At 44.8% G+C, this 22,037-nt stretch overlaps 1 protein-coding gene across 2 annotated transcripts in view; it reads left to right on the top strand.

The window, feature by feature from the left end:
* The window catches only part of LOC112253641 (PH and SEC7 domain-containing protein 1), a 73,840-nt gene extending 53,326 nt beyond the window's left edge, over positions 1-20,514 (top strand). For both annotated transcript variants that reach the window (XM_042323310.1, XM_024425569.2), the window contains 7 exons: positions 10,882-10,925; positions 17,272-17,450; positions 17,624-17,694; positions 17,791-17,948; positions 18,470-18,614; positions 18,951-19,094; positions 19,400-20,514. In XM_042323310.1, the coding sequence (XP_042179244.1) occupies positions 10,882-10,925; positions 17,272-17,450; positions 17,624-17,694; positions 17,791-17,948; positions 18,470-18,614; positions 18,951-19,094; positions 19,400-19,594 (936 nt within the window). In that variant the 3' untranslated portion in view covers positions 19,595-20,514. The remainder of the gene's footprint in view (positions 1-10,881; positions 10,926-17,271; positions 17,451-17,623; positions 17,695-17,790; positions 17,949-18,469; positions 18,615-18,950; positions 19,095-19,399) is intronic.
* The last annotated feature ends 1,523 nt before the right edge of the window (positions 20,515-22,037 follow it).

The following is a 22,037-nucleotide window of genomic DNA, read 5'->3' on the forward strand; positions in this document are numbered from 1 at the left end:
TATTGAGAAAGGCATGTCCTAAAGGGTGCCAGAGAGACATAACATTTCTCACCCTCACCAGCCTCCACTGCTGAGGGGAGGACGGTACATAATAATGGCCGGAACAGAGCAAATGGAATGGACTCAAACACATGAAATCCATGTGTTTGATACCATTCCACTGATTCTGCTCCAGCCATTACCACTAGACCGTCCTCCCCAATTAAGATGCCACCAACCTCCTGTGCTGCAGATAGTGTGTGTTTACAGGCATGATCCAGCATGATATATTTCCTTCCTGTTACAGTGGAAGGGGTTTCTGACTCTAGGGGGTTTCTGGTCTGTTGACCACCTCTGAGCTGTTGTGTGAACAGAGCCATATTGTATAGATCAGAGAGAGAGAGAGCCAACATGTTTTACCTCCCACTCTCTCTCCTTCCTCTTGTCCTTCCACTCTCTGCCTCACTCCTGTGAACAGCATCACCTCCTACTCCCTTGTTTTCATCTCTCCCTCCCTCCATGTCTCTGTGTTTATTACAGTCTCTCTCTCTCATTCTGTTACGTATCATGTCACCCCATGGCAGATAATTTTCCATCTGCCTGCCTGTATTCTTTGCTCGTCCTCCATTTTATTTATCAGGTTTCTCTCTCTCTCTCTTTCTCTCTCTCTCTATCTCTCTCTCTCCCTCTATCTATCGCTCCTCTGCTCTTCTGCTCTCTATCGCTCCTCTGCTCTCCGTCTATGGTGTTCCTATCTCTGTTCCACCTACCTCTGTGGGAGCTCAGCCCAGCTGCCTGCAGCCCACAGAGGTGGCCAGGCTGTGTTCCTCCTCAGGCTCTCTCAGTTAACTATTCATATCACAGCTGAGTGCTCCATGAAATATTATGGAACGCTCCACAATCGCTTGTGTGTCACGATCTTTCACAACAGACCGACCAATTTCCTATATCCATCTCTTCATTCATCTCTTCATCCATCCATGTTTTTCATCATCCATCCATGTCTTTCATCATCCATCTCACCCTCTGTAATGGTTTGCGCTGGTCTGTAAGGGGTATTAAAGCAGCACAGAGAGATTGTCCAAGTCAACAGGCGGTGTCTATTGGTGCAGAGAGGAGGCTGCTACAGAACAGTAGTCAGTGGGGCAGGGCTCATATGGTAAATTACTGGCGGCGGGTGAGAGGGAGGACAGGCATCTAAGTAAATGGGAATTTGGCTGTCAAGATGGTAACCCCTGCTGTGTTGAGCGTTTTGTCATGGTATTATCATACAAGGCGTTACAAATCACTGTCTTCCTTGCTTTCTGCTTCCACCCTTTTCTCTCTTTCTATGTTTCTCTCTCTTTCTCTCCATATTCTTCTCCATATCCTCTATTTTTCATAACTTAATTGTCAGTATTTTGTGTAAGGTATGAGTAATGTTGCTGTGTCTCTTGGGTGGTGATTATGCAGGTATGTTAATGCAGACAGTGTGGTGTATGTTTCCCCAGGAAATGATCTGAGCGTCAAGGGCGTAGTTCTCTGTTGCTGCGCTGCAGCAACTCGTTAAAGTGTAGAGGTTCACTTTGCTTCAGTTTTATTCCAAAAAGCTGTATATCAATTTTCAGAAATGTTGGTAAATTATTATCATTTAAATAACTTTTTAAAGAGATTGGTGTGTTTTTTTCACTGTCTAATCATGGCCTGGGGCTGTTCAGTGACACATGCATTTAAAAAAAAATGTATCACTTGATGGTTACTTTTCAGAGAGACAAATAATCATGTTTTTTTTTTTGCAAAACGCTATATATCCGCCTCACTCTCAGAGAAATAAGTACTGCTAGCTTTACACAGTGGAATGTCACAAACTGTTACATATAAAAAATATATAAAAAACTGTACAAATGATACATTTGTGACATCGGTACAATTAAATAATAATAATAATAGTAATACAGTAATGAGATCTGTTTGTAAAACAGTTAGTTCGTTTTTTGCCCCAATTTCGGGATTCTGATCTTGTCTCGTCTCTGCAACTCCCCAACGGGCTCGGGAGAGGCGAAGGTCAAGTCATGTGTCCTCTGAAACCTGACCCGCCAAACTGCACATCTTAAAACCCGTTCTCTTAACCCGGAAGCCAGCTGCACCAATGTGTCGGAGGAAACACCGTTCAACTGATGACCGTAGTCAGCCTGCAGGCACCCGGACCGTCACAAGGAGTCGCTATAGCGCGATGAGCCAAGCAACCCGCCCCCGGTCAAACTATTCCCCTAACTAGGACAACGCTGGGCCAATTGTGCGCCGCCCTATGGGACTCCCGACCGGTAATGGCGCCGCAACACTGCGATGCAGTGCCTTAGACCGCTGCGCCACTCGGAAGGCCTGTGGCACAGCAATTTGACTCAACAAAAAACTGTTTTAAGGTAAGATGTAAAGCCCTGTCAACAGACTAACTCCTTTGTGGTTCATCCCCTGTCATTCTCTGTTAAGACAGCTGCTTCCTTTCATTTTGGGGTGGATGAAATAGGACCTCTGTATGCTTGTCAACTCCCTACTATCCCACAGGACCAACACACACACACACACACACACACACACACACACACACACACACACACACACACACACACACACACACACACCACACACACCACACAGAGACAGACCCACACACACACAGAGACACACACACACACAGACACACACACACACACACACTGAGACACACACAGAGACACAGACACACACACACAGATACACACACACAGACACACACACACACACACAGACACACACACACACACACACAGACACACACACAGACACACACACACAGACACACACACACACAGACACACACACACAGAGACACACACACACAGAGACACACACACACAGAGACAGACAGACAGACAGACAGAGACACAGAGACACAGAGACAGACACACACACACACACACGCAGAGACACACACACGCAGAGAGACACACACACACACACACACGAGGAGACACACACACACGCAGAGACACACACACGTGCAGAGACACACACACACACGCAGAGACACACACACACACAGACACAGACACAAACAGAGACAGATTGCAGTGTGCGTTTTAAGAAATGGTGAACTGCTGCTCCTCTCCTTCCCAGTGGAGAGGTGCCATGTGACAGTGTAGGGAGGTGTGCCTGAAAGGAGGTCAGGTTTAAGTAAAGCTGCAGAACTCAGGGAAGCACTGAAGCTTATAAGGCATCTGGGATCTAGAACTATCTGACAAACGGAGAGTGAGTGAGTGAGTGAGTGAGTGAGTGAGTGAGTGAGTGAGTGAGTGAGTGAGTGAGTGAGTGAGTGAGTGAGTGAGTGAGTGAGTGGAAGTAATAGGGACAGACAGAGGGAGAGAGAGGAGGCCACTTGATGATTATGAGTATCATAAAATGATACATCTTATTTATTTTAGTCAAACTAAACCGCCTCCTTTTGAGTATGAACATGTTGTTTGTCTTCTACTCTGCACAGTACAAACGCTAGTACGGTACCACCACCCTGGAATTATTTTTAGCCATTACCAGATTGAGGGAGGCTCAGACGGAGGATTATTTTCCTCAGTGACCTGGAAATGTTAGATCTCAATTTGGAGTTTGACTCTTTAGGTGTATACAGTTGAAGTCGAACGTTTACATACACTTAGGTTGGAGTCATTAAAACTCGTTATTCAACCACCCCCAAATTTCCTGTTAATTTAAGTCGGTTAGGACATCTACTTTATGCACAACACAAGTCATTTTTCCAACAATTGTTTACAGACATATTATTTCACTTATAATTCACTGTATCACAATTTCAGTGGGTCAGACGTTTACATACACTAAGTTGACTGTGCCTTTAAACAGCTTGGAAAATTCCAGAAAATGATGTCATGGCTTTAGAAGCTTCTGATAGGCTAATTGACATAATTTGAGTCAATTGGAGGTGTGCCTGTGGATGTATTTCAAGGCCTACCTTCAAACACTGTGCCTCTTTGATTGACATCATGGGAAAATCTAAAGAAATCAGCCAAGACCTCAGAAAAATAATTGTAGACCTCCAAAAGTCTGGTACATTCTTGAGAGCAATTTCCAAATGCCTGAAGGTACCACGTTCATCTGTACAAACAATAGTACGCAAGTATAAACACCATGGGACCACGCAGCCGTCATACCGCTCAGGAAGGAGACGCGTTCTGTCTCCTAGAGATTAACGTACTTTGGTGCGAAAAGTGCAAATCAATCCCAGAACCACAGCAAAGGACCTCGTGAAGATGCTGTAGGAAACATGTAAAAAAAAGTATCTTTATCCACAGTAAAAACGAGTCCTATATCGACATAACCTGAAAGGCCACTCAGCAAGGAAGAAGCCACTGATTCCAAAACTGCCATAAAAAAAAGCCAGACTACGGTTTGCAACTGCACATGGGGACAAAGATTGTACTTCTTGGAGAAATTTCCTATGGTCTGAAGAAAAAAAAATGGATCTGTTTGGCCATAATGACCATTGTTATATTTGGAGCAAAAGGGGGAGACTTGTAAGCCGAAGAATACCATCCCAAACGTGAAGCACGGGGGTGGCAGCATGTAGTGGAGGTGTGTACTTTGCTGCAGGAGGGACTGGTGCACTTCACAAAATAGATGGCATCATGTGGTAGGAAAATTATGTGGATATATTGAAGCTACATCTCAAGACATCAGTCAGGAAGTTAAAGCTTGGTCGCAAATGGGTCTTCCAAATGGACAATTGACCCCAAGCATACTTCCAAAGTTGTGGTGAAATGGCTTAAGGGCAACAAGTCAAGGTGTTGGAATGGCCATCACAAAGCCCTGACCTCACTCACTTGTGGGCAGAACTGAAAAGCGTGTGCGAGCAAGGCGGCCTACAAACCTGACTCAGTTACACCAGATCTGTCAGGAGGAATGGGGCAAAATTCACCCAACTTATTGTGGGAAGCTTGTGGAAGGCTACCTGAAACGTTTGACCCAAGTTAAACAATTTAAAGGCAATGCTACCAAATACTAATTGAGTGTATGTAAACTTCTGACCCACCTGGGGAATGTGATGAAAGAAATTAAAGCTGAAATAAATAATTCTCTCTACTATTATTCTGATATTTCACATTCTTAAAATAAAGTGGTGATCCTAACTGAGCTAAAACAGGGAATTATTTACAAGGATTATATGTCAGAAATTGTGAAAAACTGAGTTTAAATGTATTTGGCTAAGGTGTATGTAAACGTCTGACTTCAACTGTATATAGATTTGTTTAGTAATGGTATTACATTATGTTCTATACATTGCTCATACCATAGGTGATCATTTTCTGTCCTTTATTTGTACAACATCTCAGGCCACAACTTAGTAGAATTATCTGTAATGCAGACTATGAATTACTGTATTATAAAGGCACCATTGTGTCATACTTCTACCTACAGTCAGTGATAGAAAAAATAACAAATGATCATACTTGAGTAAAAGTAAAGATACCTTAATAGAAAATGACTCAAGTAAAAGTGAAGTCACCGAGTTAAATACTACTTGAGTAGAAGTCTAAATATTTGGTTTTAAATATACTTAAGTATCAAAAGTAAAAGTATAAATAATTTCAAATTGCTTATATTAAGCAAATCAGACAGCACAAATGTTGTTTTTTAAAATGTAAATTTACAGATAGCCCACTACAACACGCAGACATATTTTACAAATGAAGCATTTTTGTTTAATGAGTCTGCCAGATCAGAGGCAGTAGGGATTCCCAGGGGTGTTCTTTTGATAAGTGTGTGAATTGGGCCATTTTCCTGTCCTGCTAAGCATTCAAAATGTAACAAGTATTTTTGGGTGTTAGGGAAAATGTATGGAGTAAAAGGTATATAATTTCTTTACGAATGTAGTGAAGTAAAAGTTGTCAAAAATATAAATTGTAAAAACTAGAGGTGGGACCAAGTCATTGTTTTAGCTCTCAAGTCTTAGCACTCAAGTCCCAAGTCAAGTCCCAAATCAAGACAGGCAAGTCCGAGTCAAGTCTCAAGTCAAGACCGACAGGTATCAAGTCAAGTCTCAAGTCCTAAACTTTGAGTTACGGGTCCTAAATGTAATACCATTTCATATCTTTAACAAGAGTAATAGTATGTTACATTTACGCAAATCATGAATGCTTTGAAAAATATCTATATATTTATTACTTTCCAAATAATTGTTATATTTCCATGGATACATGGGTAGCCATGAGAAAGACCCCCCCCCCAATAGTGATTGACTATCGAGGATCGCTATGGGGCGCAATCAGGCGATGTAGTTTTGTACACAATCGCCCAACCTTAACACACACACTCTCTCTCTGTGTGGTTACAGTAGGCTAACGTATGTCAATGGTTTTAGGAGCAGCAGTAACGTCAGGCAGGATTTAGGCTACCAACTGCCTAGCCAGTTCTAGCTCAATCTTGGGTGCAATGATCACATTCCCACACTGACTGACTGTGTGGAGGCTCATTGATTTAACGTTACGTTAGCCTACATGCTACACTAGTAAAGTAATAACATATATAGCTGTCTGCTATATTAGCCACAACTTACCGTTCTTTGTGCAGCTTCAAATATCGAACAAAGTTGGAAATTGTTGCGCCTTCGTCTGTAATTTTCTTCCCACATGTTTTGCGAGTTGCAATCCGTTTTTTGTTGATACAGAGGTGTCTTTATATCCGAAAATAATAATTTGGGGTATCATCTTTCCAAGGGCTCCATCTTAATTCACCCGCTGACATTCCTCTGTACTGCCACACACAACTTTTTCTCAGATGGCACAATTTGATTGGCTGCTGTCCGGTTCTAACTGTAATCCATCAAATGAAGAGTTGATGCGTTGCACACTTTTTTTAACAGCCTCATTTTAAATATTTGTGCTTGGGGAGGGTATCAGGTCGAGTCAAAAGGCTCAAGTCCAAGTTAAGTCACGAGTCATTGGTGTTAAAGTCAAAGTCGAGTTGCAAGTCATCATATTTGTAACTTGAGTCTGACTCGAGTCCAAGTCATGTGACTCGAGTACATATCTCTGGTAAAAACCTACTTGTAGTACTTTAAAGTATTTTTACTTAAGTACTTTACACCACTGCCTACATTGCCAAGTGAAAGTCTACACACCCATTGCACTGTCTTCAAATTTGATCTAAAAAGGGATAACATTGGATCATGCTGTGGAAATGTTTTAGAGCGGTAGGGACTGGAGGACTAGTCAAATCAAATCAAATATATTTATATAGCCCTTCGTACATCAGCTGATATCTCAAAGTGCTGTACAGAAACCCAGCCTAAAACCCCAAACAGCAAGCAATGCAGGTGAAGAAGCACGGTGGCTAGGAAAAACTCCCTAGAAAGGCCAAAACCTAGGAAGAAACCTAGAGAGGAACCAGGCTATGTGGGGTGGCCAATCCTCTTCTGGCTGTGCCGGGTGGAGATTATAACAGAACATGGCCAAGATGTTCAAATGTTCATAAATGACCAGCATGGTCGAATAATAATAAGGCAGAACAGTTGAAACTGGAGCAGCAGCATGGCCAGGTGGACTGGGGACAGCAAGGAGTCATCATGTCAGGTAGTCCTGAGGCATGGTCCAAGGGCTCAGGTCCTCCTCCGAGAGAGAGAAAGAGAGAATTAGAGAGACCACACTTAAATTCACACAGGACACCGAATAGGACAGGAGAAGTACTCCAGATATAACAAACTGACCCTAGCCCCCCGACACATAAACTACTGCAGCATAAATACTGGAGGCTGAGACAGGAGGGGTCAGGAGACACTGTGGCCCCATCCGAGGACACCCCCGGACAGGGCCAGGATCGAGGAAAAGATGAACGGAGAAAAGTGAGAGAGAGATCCTTGATGAAAACCTGCTCCAGAGAGCTTAGGACCCTTAGCGCACAGTCAATACAACACAGGAGTGGCTTCGGGACTCTGAATTTCATTGAGTGGCCCAGCCAGGGGCTGGACTTGAACCCGATCAAACATCTCTCGAGAAACCTGAAAATAGCTGTGAGGCGACGCTCCCCATCCAACCTGACAGAGCTTGAGAGGATCTGCAGAGAAGAATGGGAGAAACATGCCAAATACAGGTGTGCCAAGCTTGTAGTGTCATAACCAAGAAGACTCGAGGCTGTAATCGCTGCCAAAGATGCTTCAACAAAGTACTGAGTAAAGGGTCTGAATACTTATGTAAATGTGATATTTAAGTATTTTTTTATATACATTTTCTAAGATTTCTAAAAGCCTGTTTTTGCTTTGTCATTATGGGGTATTGTGTGTCGATTTGAGGAAAATCACAATTGAATCCATGTTAGAATAAGGCTGCAACGTAATAAAATGTGTAAAAAGTCAAGGGGGTCTGAATACCTTTCGAATGCACTGTATCCATTGATTTTGTCAAAATTGCTCAAGCTCATTAACTTCGGTTAGGAAATCCTTAATGAACAGCAATAATCAAACCTCGTCTCTGATTTTCAAGCAGACTGGACCGTTCAGGATCACTCAACAACCCCTCTTGGGAGCCATTTTGGTGTGTCTTTAATGCTTCCACTACAATACTTGAAAATACAGAGGATTAATAACATTCCAATCACTCCACATTACTGGCCTGTATGACAAAGTGAGAAGATGGAAGCCTGTGGGAAAAAAATAACTTAGAATCATATATTCTGTTTGCAGTCAAGACAACACGGCAAATAAATACATAAAAAACTTCAGGTTTGGGTCAAATCCAATACAACACCGAGTGAAACTCTCTGTATTTTCAAGTATTGCGGTGGCAGCATCATGTTATGTGTATGCTTGTCACCGTCAGGGAATGTGGAGTAGTTTGTGTAAATTGGCAGTAAAAAAATCTGTTTCTGTAAGGGGTCTGTAGACTTTAACTCAGCACTGTAGACTGAGCATTCATTTCTATTACACTGTTAGACTGGTGGAAATGGAGTGTGAGGAAGTCTGCGTTTTAAGAAAACGGTGATATGTAGGCAAATGATTGACACTTCAAGGAGGGAGGGATATGAACAGAAACATGGACTGGGATTTGTTGCTCAGCTGGAGAGAAATGCGCATAGAGAGAGAGAGACTGGGGGGGTGAGCAAGAAAAGAGAGAGTGAGTGAGTGAGAACAGAGGGAGGAGAGAGGGAACTCTCGGTCCTAATCGTCAGCTTTCTTTTGTCACTGCGATTCTGTCTGCTTCTTCATCTGCAGCACACAGGAAAATAGAACAACGTTGAAAAGAGTGAGGTAAACGAAGGAAAAAGGAGTGCGAAGCGCAGAAGATATTTTCAGGATTTTCTGAGAGGGAAATAAGAGACTGACTCATACGGAGGTGAAATAAGTGGATGTGTGGGAAACCATTTACAAGTTTGAAGACAAACCTGTGAAGAGGAGAGGGTCCAGGAACGGAGAGGACAAAGAGAGTGGAAGAAAGAGGGGACCTGTTCAGTCCCTCATCCTCATGCCACCAAACTGTCATTATTAGACAGCAACAGGATAGTCCTAGCTCCACCTGCCTGTCCACCTGCCTCTCACCCACATCTGTATTCTGCAATTTTGGACACAACATCTGTATTGTCAAGCCTTGGATACATGTTGTTGGGTCCCAGAGGACGTGGCAAGGCGTCAGTTTGAGGGTTCTCCTCGACAGCTGTGCCTGTGAGTGAGTGGGTGGAATTGTCTCCCTCCGCCTGCACTCCGCTGTGTTGGGAGTGTGTGTGTGTGTTTGTGCGCACTGACCGATGTGTATGTGAACTCAATTGCTTGTCTCTGGTTGTTACAATTGTCTTAGTCATCCTTCAGCCTCTAACTGGGTTGTTGTTCACCTGTGAGTGTTTGTGTGTAAGTGCGTAGGTGTGTGTGTGTGACTCTCTTGGGTATCATTGGAACTGTATGTATGGTGGAACTGTATGTATGCACCAGCTCTTGCGTAACATGTTGCCAACTGCATGACATCCTTCCAGAAAGACTTCCACCTTCATGGACTTGACACGGAATGGTGCTAAAGGATTTGCAGTTGCACACCACTGTTTCGCCATACATGCATAATGAATGCATAAGGATCCATTATGCAGGAACTGGAGTCCCTCGGAGGGCTTGAAGCCCATGTTAACCTCCTCAGTAGTTTCCTCAAAAGAACAGTGAAGCGCTGTTAGTAAGACCTACAGACCCCTGTTGTCAGCCACCAGTGACAGTGACTGTCTGCCTCTCTGTCTGTCTGAAGAGTGACCTCTCTATTTACAGACACTTATTTATGTCGTATTCTCTCTCTCTCTCCTATCTTCAACTGAATCCTGTACGTTTTGGTGTTACGCTTTGAAAGAGGCCATATACAGAATCCATAGAACCTTCGACCAATCTCGCGTTATCCCTCCCTCCACAAACTCTTACCCTCTGGACCCTGCTCTCATTGGTCCGTCATCATGATTGGTGTAAACAGCATCCATTCAGATGGGCGAAATCGCTCCCGCTCTCTTTGCTCTGTGCGTGTTCGGCGGGACTTCAGGGTGATGGATCCCTTCCGCTACCCCCGTGCCCCCCGCTCTCGTTCCCTCAAACCCTTGTCCTTTCCTGACCTGCTGGGAAGGTCCCAGGATGGACAGAACCACCCACAGGCCCGCAAGAAGAAGGCACAGCTTGGAAAATGCAGGGTAAATTTACGTGGTTTAATTTGGTCGAAGCAGCAAACTTGTGTTGCGATCAGTGTGACTAATAAGATCAATGTGAACTGGTTTATTTAGGAGCTCTATTGATTTGTTGTCCGACATGATACCAGGATGACCAAAAGTCCCACCCCACTCATTACACATTCAGCGAGCACATGCACGCACACACGTTTTCATATCTGTGACGTCTGTTTTGTCTGGTCTTTTTTTTTCTAGGCCTTGTACAACTCTATCAGAAACGAGAAGCTCCAGTGGACCATGTAAGTGTACTTTGCAAAAAATATATATATATTTTTGTTTCAACTAATTATTATTAAATAGCAGGTTCTACAGTCTATTTTTTTGTTGTTTACTCAACATTACAGTCAGTGTTACCTGAAGAATAAAATAAATAAATAAATAAAGTGGGGCCCAAAAATTCAGTCAACTTAAAATGTATGTTTGATCAAATTGTCTTATATGTTCATTGAACTAGAAATTATTATTTGGGCATTTTACATAAAAACATCTGTGGAAGTAGTATGTCATTCAACATGTCCTCACCTGGGATTTGAACTCCTAACTGCTTGGTTCATGGCATTCCAATTTTCCTGCTACAACACCATGTCAATAACTGATTTCACCCGTATTGCTACATTTGGCACTTCAAAGTAAATCTCAGCTTTGTTAAAAGTACACTCGAGAAGAAAAACAATTTTATTTATTATAGTGGTTAAGGAGTAACATTTTAAACAGAGTAATATGCCCCACCAACATTAAACAACCATACAAAAATTGCTGAAATAAATATATAATAAATAAATTCAAATAAATGATAAGAGAATAGTCAGATTAACTGACATTTAACACAGACAAGCTGGCGTAGCAGGAAGATCAAAATGCCATGAACCAAGAGTTCAAATCCCAGGTGAGGACATGTTGAATAATAATTACTGTATAAAAGAACATGCACAAAAATGATCATGCTTGTCAAATATATAGGTTGAAAACCTTGCATGTTAAAAGCATTGTGTGTGTAACTAGATCCACAGACTTTTTTCAAAGTAAGATGCCCAAATAATAATTTCTAGTTAAATGAACATATGTGACAAATTGAGCAAACACATCATTTTGTTAACAGAATTTTTGGGCCAAGTATGTTTTTGTTTTGTTCAGGTAACACTTGAACTGAAAAGTTGAGTAAACAAACAAACAAAAAAGGCTGTGGAACCAGTTACTTAATAATAAATTAGATTTTGTAATATTTTTTTTTACAGTGTACGAATCATGTTGTAACGGTTCTCTTGTGGTGAAGGAGAGTCGGACCAAAATGCAGCGTGTAGATTGCGATCCATGTTTAATCAAACAAACGTAACACGAATACACACAAAACACTACAAAACAATAAACGTAACGAAAACCGAAACAGCCTATACTTGTGTAACCTAACACATAGACAGGAACAAGGACACTAAGGACAATCACCCACGACAAACTCAAAGAATATGGCTGCCTAAATATGGTTCCCAATCAGAGACAATGATAAATACCTGCCTCTGATTGAGAACCACTCCAGACAGCCATAGACCTTGCTAGATAACCCCACTAGCTACAATCCCAATACACACACCAAAACCCCAAGACAAAACACACCACAATAAAAAAAAACCATGCCACACCCTGGCCTGACCCAATACATGAAGAAAAACACAAAATACTTAGACCAGGGCGTGACAGAACCCCCCCCTAAGGTGCGGACTCCCGAACGCACCTCAAAACAATAGGGAGGGTCCGGGTGGGCGTCTGTCCATGGTGGCGGCTCCGGCGCGGGACGTGGAACCCACTCAGTTAATGTCTTAGTCCCCTCTCCTCGCGTCCCTGGATAGTCCACCCTCGCCGCCGACCATGGCCTAGTAGTCCTCACCCAGAAACCCACTGGACTGAGGAGCAGATCGGGACTGAAGGACAGCTCGGGACTGAGGGGAAGCTCGGGAGTGAGAGAAAGCTCGGGAGTGAGAGAAAGCTCGGGAGTGAGAGAAAGCTCGGGAGTGAGAGAAAGCTCAGGAGTGAGCTCAGGAGTGAGAGAAAGCTCAGGAGTGAGAGGAAGCTCAGGCAGGTAGGTAGATCTACCAGATCCTGGCTGGCTGGTGGTTTCAGCAGATCCTGGCTGACTGGCAGATCCTGGCTGACTGGCAGATCCTGGCTGACTGGTGGATCTGGCGGATCCTGGCTGATCCTGGCCGACTGGCGGATCCTGGCCGACTGGCGGATCCTGGCCGACTGGCGGATCCTGGCCGACTGGCAGTTCTGGAAGAGTCTGGTTGACTGGTAGATCTGGAAGAGTCTGGTTGACTGGCAGATCTGGAAGAGTCTGGTTGACTGGCAGATCTGGAAGAGTCTGGTTGACTGGCAGATCTGGAAGAGATCTGGAAGAGTCTGGTTGACTGGCAGATCTGGAAGAGTCTGGTTGACTGGCAGATCTGGAAGAGTCTGGTTGACTGGCAGATCTGGAAGAGTCTGGTTGACTAGCAGATCTGGAAGAGTCTGGCTGACTGGCGGATCTGGAAGAGTCTGGCTGACTGGCAGATCTGGAAGAGTCTGGCTGACTGGCGGATCCTGGCAGACTGAAAGATCTGGCTGCTCCATGCTGACTGGCGGCTCTGGCTGCTCCACGCTGACTGGCGGCTCTGGCTGCTCCACGCTGAGGCGGCTCTGGCTGCTCCAGGGCTGACAGCTCTGGCGGCTTCTTACAGACTGGCAGCTCTGGCGGCTCCGTGCAGACTGGCAGCTCCTTACAGACTGGCAGCTCCTTGCAGACTGGCAGCTCCTTGCAGACTGGCAGCTCCGTGCAGACTGGCAGCTCCGTGCAGACTGGCAGCTCCGTGCAGACTGGCAGCTCCGTGCAGACTGGCAGCTCCGTGCAGACTGGCAGCTCCTTGCAGACTGGCAGCTCCTTGCAGACTGACAGCTCTGGCTGCTCCATGCAGACTGACAGCTCTGGCTGCTTCATGCAAACTGACAGCTCTGGCTGCTTCATGCAGACTGGCAGCTCTGGCTGCTTCATGCAGACTGGCAGCTCTGGCTGCGCTGAACAGGCGGGAGACTCCTGCAGCGCTGTGTCGGAGGAAGGCTCTGGCTGCGCTGAACAGGCGGGAGACTCCGGCAGCGCTGGAGATGAGGAAAGCTCTAACAGCGCTAGATAGGCGGGAGACTCCGGCAGCGCAGGAGAGGAGAAAGGCTCCGACAGCGCTGGAGAGGCGAGGCGCACTGTAGGCCTGATGTGTGGTGCTGGTACTGGTGGTACTGGACCGAGGACACGCACATGAAGCCTGGTGCGGGGAGCTGCTACCGGAGGGCTGGGGTGTGGAGGTGGTACTGGATAGACCGGACCGTGCAGGCGCACTGGAGCTCTTGAGCACCGAGCCTGCCCAACCTTACCTGGCTCGATGCCCACTCTAGCCCGGCCGATCCGAGGAGCTGGAATATACCTCACCGGGCTATGCACCCGCACTGGGGACACCATGCGCACCACTGCATAACACGGTGCCTGCCCGGTCTCTCTAGCCCCCGGTAAGCACAGGGAGTTTGCGCAGGTCTCCTACCTGGCGTAGCCATACTCCCTGTGAGCCCCCAATAATTTTTGGGGCTGACTCCCGGGCTTCCATCTGCTCTGCCGTGCTAGCTCCTCATAATGCCGCCTCTCTGCTTTTGCTGCCTCCAGCTCGGCTTTGGGGCGACAATAATCTCCAGGCTGATCCCAGGGTCCTTTACCGTCCAGTTCCTCCTCCCATGTCCATTTCTCCAGGTGGTGCAACCTCTCCCACTGTAGCTGCTGCTGCTCCTGCTGCCTCTGTTGCCTCTTCTCCTGTTGCACCTTTGGGCGGCTACACTCCACTGGTTTAGCCCAGGGTCCTCTCCCGTCGAGGATCTCCTCCCATGTCCAGAAATCCTTCTTACGCATCTCCTCTTTGGGCTGCTCCTGCCTGTTGACACGCTGCTTGGTCCGTTTGTGGTGGGTGATTCTGTAACGGTTCTCTTGTGGTGAAGGAGAGTCGGACCAAAATGCAGCGTGTAGATTGCGATCCATGTTTAATCAAACAAACGTAACACGAATACACACAAAACACTACAAAACAATAAACGTAACGAAAACCGAAACAGCCTATACTTGTGTAACCTAACACATAGACAGGAACAAGGACACTAAGGACAATCACCCACGACAAACTCAAAGAATATGGCTGCCTAAATATGGTTCCCAATCAGAGACAACGATAAATACCTGCCTCTGATTGAGAACCACTCCAGACAGCCATAGACCTTGCTAGATAACCCCACTAGCTACAATCCCAATACACACACACCAAAACCCCAAGACAAAACACACCACAATAAAAAAAACCCATGCCACACCCTGGCCTGACCCAATACATGAAGAAAAACACAAAATACTTAGACCAGGGCGTGACACATGTTAATGTTGGGCATATGTTTGACTTTATTTGCTTGCACTTGCCTTATTTAATCAAAACTGCTGTTCAGGTTTCCTGAATAATGATTAATCTCAGGTTTGGATACATTTTCATAACATTACAAAATCAGCATATCAGAATATGGAATTAGCTATAAATCTACTTGTAATCAGTCTACAAGCAATATCCTCCTTACAGAATCAACTACCAACTGTGCCCCTGTAGCATTTGCCAGACTGTGTGTGTGTGTGCCAATGGTTGCTATTCTGGACCTAGCCTTTGTGATGCCCTGAGACCCTAATTTAAGACTTAAGCTCTCCAGACTTCGTTGCCATGGATACAGGTCCCGACTTGCCTCTCTCTGTAATTACAGGTCGACATCTCACTCCAATTCTTAAGCAGGCACGGGCGCACGTCCGCCCCCACATTTGGGGGTTCAGTCAGCCTCTGAAAGAGAGCAGTGGGAAAATCATTTTCTCTCGCGTTCGTTTTCACTCTGCACGCTGCTTTAATCTTTCCCGGTCCCAACATCCCAAGGCTCGCCATGTGCCTTGCTCTCTATTCTCTCCTCTATCCTAGTTTTTCTGCCTGTAGCCTCCTCTCTCTCTCTCCCTCTCCCCTTTTCTCGCTTTTGCCTCACTCTCCCGTTTTTTCTCTCTCTGTGCCTTTTTCCACCACATGCTCCTGTGGATTCAGAGAGGTCAGCAGTTACTTAGCAACAGATCAGAGCTTTTGTGTATGGTATGTGCTGAGTGCTAACTGGCCGATTTTACTCTTCAGAATGAATCTAGCAGTGGCAACACAAGTGGTTCGTCGCTTAGTTTATGCGTTGTCTTTTTAAAGATAAATTCATAACATCCTGTAACGCTTTACATTGTACCTGCAGGTATAATGCTATAACCTGTTATAGGCATTCATAAGCCATTTTATGTCTTACAGTAAGGCTTATTGAGTTATCTCTATACATTTATATTTCTACTGACTCATAATGACTGGTATTTAGTCAGAAACATTATGAGATGATTCTAAGACATTATAGGGACATGCGTGCTTACAACAAGTCTTGCAATGCAGTATATTTGAATCATAATGCATTCCAACAGCCAGCTTCAAGTGTTCCCTATGGCTTTGAGGAGATATTGTAAGAGATATGATAAACGAAAGATTGATTGAGAGGGGTGGAGAGTTATTTTAAGACACAGATCCTGGGGAGGGTCACACCAGAAGGACGAGCAGACTCTGTGTGTGGTTTGTGTCCACAGGTATGTTACTTCTGTGACAGTGGATGATTGAATCTTACAGATTGAGTGTGTGTGTGCCTCTATTTATATATCAGTGTGTGTCTAGCAGAGAGAGAGAGAGAGAGAGGAGGTGGACAGTACCGTGTGACACAGCAGCACACCCCCTCTGACAAACAGCAATTTAAAGCTCATACATTAATGAATGTTTATGCGAGCAGCTGCAAGGCTTCACTGGTCTGTATTCAGTCCGTGTCTTCAGTGGGTGAGAGACACCACCATCCTCAAATGTCAGTACCGTCAGATTCTCTCTTATAGCATCGCGGAACACTCAGGCTCCTGAGTTCACGGGAAAATGGCATCTTTAAAACTGCCACAGTCAGTCAAAGAGATACCAGGACCTGTTATCTAACAGCCAGTGAGTCTCTCACCACTCAGACCGATGTGGATCCTTGCTCTTACAGCAAAAACAGGTCTCTTGTAAGAGATGAATTATAGATATCTGAATGATAATTGACTGGATGATAGTCATTATGTTCATGCTTGTCAAAGTGAGTTCTATCAGTTGTCAGTGTCAGGGCTGGGTTTCAGTTTGTTAGCATTGCAGGAGAACTTTGCAAATATTTCTCTGATTGGCCAGTAAGATGCACGTAAGCTGCTCAGCTGGAGCATTATGGGATGTTACCTCTCAGCCTGGGTGACCCAGCCAGTGACCCTGAAATCCAGAGGCTCTCACATGAGTGGCATGCTGACTGCATTAAGACATATGGCCCTTTCCCCTCCAAGCTATGAGGACTGATCATTCAAACGCCCTGGATCTGAACTGGAGGAGATGATTAAAAAGACTTGGGGACTAGCGGGTTTTGTTGATGACGAGGGGAATTACAACTTGTATTTGAATTGTATCTTCTCCATAGCGATGAGGAGGAGTTGCGCAAGTCCTTCTCCGAGTTGGCCGATTTGCGCACTGACTCCGCCTCCCACACCATGAAGCGAATCGGCAGTGGTCTAGGCGTGGCCCAGAATCCTGACGCCCTGATCTATAAGAACGGCTTCCTGGTACGGAAGGTCCACGCAGACTCTGACGGCAAGAAAAGTAGGTTCCCTCTACCCTCCCCTGTCACCTGTCAACCATATCTGTTTTATCTCACGGTTGATAAATCCGACCATGTCTGTCTAAACAATGCTGTACTTTCACTAATTTCGATTCAAAATCACATTTGGGATATTGAGTGGATATTTACTTTCTTTCTATGGTCTGTTTTTCAGCGCCCAGAGGTAAGAGAGGATGGAAGACGTTTTATGTCATGCTGAAGGGACTGGTCCTCTACCTGCAGAAGGTACACCAAACCACACCCCTCTCGGCATCCTAACAGTATATCCCACTCCGTGATTGGACGTGTGTGATAACATTCTGCTCTCTGATTGGTCTGTAGGGAGAGTACCGTCCAGAAAAGCAGCTGTCTGAAGAGGATCTGAAGAATGCTGTGTCCATCCACCACTCTCTGGCCATGAGGGCAGCAGACTACAGCAAGAGGCCCAACGTCTTCTACCTGCGCACTGCAGACTGGAGAGTGTTCCTCTTCCAAGCACCGTGGGTCTCCTCATCCTCATCTCCACCCTCCTCCACCCATTTCTTATCTCCACCAAGTCCACCTCTAATTCCATACAATTAAGAATGTATTTATCTGACCCAATGTTGTGCTCTGTATTGGTACATGGCTATTTCTGCCTTCTACAAGGCTGTACAGTACTAAGGCTGTACTACGTTCCCCCGAAACTGTAGTGATTGAGTACAGAGTGGGCAGTGCCCCTGTCATAGAACCCCAGGCTCAGATAGATTATCATTATGTTTTTGTGTCCCTGGAGGACACAGTTGTCTGGTATGTCCTAGATACACACTTTCTTTCTGGGTTGGGATCAATTCTATTTCAATTCAGGAAGTGGAATAAAAACAAATCCTAATTGAAAATAACTGTCCCTCTTATTTAATTGATATCTGACCCCAAACCTGTCTACCTGCCTGTTTCTATTCTATCTTTTTTTGTTTACTGGGGCTGAGAATTGTGCCCTTAGTCAGTATCCAGATTTCAACTCTCTTGTCCTCCATCTCAGTAACGCAGAGCAGATGCAGTCGTGGATCACCCGTATCAACGCTGTGTCAGCCATGTTCTCAGCGCCACCCTTCCCTGCAGCCATCGGCTCTCAGAAGAAATTCAGCCGTCCGCTGCTGCCAGGCTCCAACACCAAGCTGTCTCAGGTACACAGAGGCCTCCACTCACACCATGACCCTCTCTCTTTCTCTCTCTCTGCTTCCACATACTAGCTCCCAGTCCAAACCTATTTCCACCATCCAGTATCTGTTCTGTAGTTAGATCAATCCCCACATTTTTTAAAAACTTGTGTACTTAAGGCAATCATTAAATACACACTCCTGTATACCTCTTTTTGTGTTAAAAACAGAGAAGAACTGCTATTTACAACCATAAAATTACTAAAATGCGTAAGTAAGCATCCATGCTGAGCAGAATTCTGTATAAGTTAACCTGACTTTGGTGTAGCCTTATGTTAATGATCCTCCTTTGTCATGTGACAGGAAGAGCAGGTGAAATCCCATGAGACACGTTTCCGGGCCATCTCCTCTGAGCTGAATGAGTTAACCGCTGTAATTCCAGACAAAAAAGCCAAAGTTCGTGATCTGGAGGAGCACAAGCAACGTGAGGAGTACCTGGAGTTTGAGGTGAGTGATTATTGTTGTTGTCTGGTTCAATATGGTTATAGGGATTGATCGTTGCAACCAGAGCCGTAGTCTAGCCGAGTTTGGCAGACTGCGTTTGTTTGATATTCAGAATTGAATGGCTGCCAAATTGGCTATCAAATGTTTTAAGACAATTCCCTTCCAGGTCAGCCAGAATGGAAATAAGAATGATTTAGATTGGTGCCAGAGTCCAGGACCGATTGCCAAGCTCTATTGCCGAACTGGCTCTGATATCAGCTATGGAGAATCCTGTTTGACATCAAGTACTCTTTATCTCTCTGATACAGAAAACTCGCTACGGTACGTACGCCATGCTACTGAGGGCTAAGATCCGGAGTGGGGAAGAGGACCTGTCTCTGTTTGAGTCGCGTCTCTTTGACGACGGGGGTCTCCAGAGGGCCCACTCCAGCCCCACTCTGCGGGAGGAACACAGCAGCAGCAGCCAGGCCAGCAGTGCCAAGAGGGGGGGGCAGCAGCAGTAGTTCCAGCACCAGGGGGAGCAGCAAGACCAAGCGCTCTGAGCCCCAGAGAAACAGCTACAGGAAGGCTGTCAAACAGTGAGAGGGACCCTGGAGGGTGTTGCGGTGGACACGATGGCTTAAACAATTGGATTATCTGTGTTGATCGATAGACGGGGACCACTGGTGTGACTGGAAAATGAGATGGAGGAAGATGATGGGGGATAGACCTGTTGCATGCTTCTATCCCGAGAAACCACAGGCACTGAATCCTCCAGGGCACTCAGTCCTTCATTTTACACATGACTAACTTCTGTGTGGTCCTAAATTCTGGGTCATATCCACATTTATTTTATTTGAACGTGCTTTCTGGACCAATTGTTGTTTACAGAGATCTAAAGATGACATGGACTTATGCCATTAGATCTGATTATGTTGAGAGTCGTAGGTTATTTTCCTCCCTCCCTTCACTGTCTCCATAAATTACATCTATGTGATTACTGCACACAGCCCACCACCTCCTCGTGTAAAGTGAGTTGCCGTGCCGACCAGCTAGGATGGACAGAGACAGGGCTGCATCGGCTCATCTGACTGTTACCATGGAGACTAAACAGAGCCCGGGATCATTCCGTCCGACCAGAGTGCCAGAACCTCAACCCAACCACAATGCATTTGGAGGAAACTGGGCGAACGCTGGGCTCTTCACGAGAGACATGATCAATTGGAAGGAATACAGCAGGTTACTGGACATAATTTATGATGCTGCATGCACATACAAATGTTCTCCAAAGTCTTTGCTATGATTTTGTTATTCTAAGGACTTTTATTGTGGCAAACTGAACTGGCCCAGAGCCAGGCCCTTCTACTGTAACTGTGAAGCTCTGCTGGATCTCATTGTTATTTCTAAGGACATTTACACACATCAGCTATGGCACCGCCACTAATCCTTGAGTGTTTTGTCTTACTAATGGGTTGATGAAGTAGGTTGATCACACAGACTGGCTGTCTATCGGTTTAATGAACTTAAAGAGTAGGAGGACTGCATGCGTACGAGGAGATGGAAGACTCACTCAAGAGGACATGCTTCGCTATGGTATCAAGACTATCCCTTTTTTTCCCCTTATGTGATTCACATGGTGTTTTTCCATTTGTATAACTGGAAAAAGAAACGTGACAGAAGGCTTAGTTTACAGTACATCTCCGCTGTAGGGCAAATGTCTCTACAGGAACAACTCATCAGATAATTGATGACAGATTGATTTAAAATGTTGGTTGAATGTTGATTTAAATTCAGTATCGTGAATTGTAATGAGGAAAGAAAATAAGGCACTGCCTGCCTACCACACACAATCTAGTATACACTTGAGTGGACACAACATTAGGAACACCCTTCCAAATATTGAGTTACACTGGCTTTTGCCCTCAACAGCCTCAATTCGTTGGGGCATGGACTCTGCAAGCAAGGTGTCGAAAGCATTCCACAGGGATGCTGGCCCATGATGGCCCCAATGCTTCCCACAGTTGTCAAGTTGGCTGGATGTTCACGGTTGAGTGTTAACCCAGCAGCTTTGCAGTTCTTGACACAAACCAGTGCACGTGGCACATACTACCATACCCCGTTCAAAGGAATTTCAATATTTTGTCTTGCCCATTCACCCTCTGAATTGCACACATACACAATCCATGTCTCACTTGTCCCCAGGCTTAAAAATCCTTTAACCTGTCTACTCCCCTTCATCTACACTGATTAAAGTGTATTTAATAAGGGATCATAGCTTTCATGTGGTCAGTGTCATGGAAAGATGTGTTCCTAATGTTTTGTACTCAGTGTATATGCATAAAAGAATGTAACGTGTAAATACAGTGGGCTCCAAAAGTCCCAAAATTGGGACAGTGAATTTTTTGGCTCTGTACTCAAGCACTATGGATTTGACATGATACAATGACTATGGGGTTAAAGTGCTGACTATCAGCTTTAATTTAAGTGTATTTTCAACCATTTCAGGTGAACCGTTGAGAAATTACAAGCACTTTTAAAAAAAAATGTTTTTTTTAACATAGACCAGAAGTTTAGGGACGTTCTAGTCTATTAAAGTAGTAGTTAAAAGTATTTGGTCCCATATTCAGAGCACACAATGACTGCATCAAGCACAAATACAGTATCATACCCCCAAGACGCTAACCTCAAACCATTACAATAACAAGGGAGGTTAGCATTTTATATCATAACCCCAAGACATGCTAACCTCAAACCATTACAATAACAGGGGAGGTTAGCATGTCTTGGTAGTATATGTCTGTCAAACTTTCTCACTCATTATTCAGGAGTTTCTGTAATTATGGTAGCATCCACATTCATGTAAGTGTTTAGAAAGATTATATTCTAATTTACAATAAAAGTGACTCAAATTACACCTATTTACCATTTCTTTTGGGCACAATCTTTAATAGTGAATTTGTCCCAAAT

Source organism: Oncorhynchus tshawytscha, linkage group LG01 (genome assembly GCF_018296145.1).
Source record: "Oncorhynchus tshawytscha isolate Ot180627B linkage group LG01, Otsh_v2.0, whole genome shotgun sequence".
Lineage (NCBI taxonomy): Eukaryota > Metazoa > Chordata > Actinopteri > Salmoniformes > Salmonidae > Oncorhynchus > Oncorhynchus tshawytscha.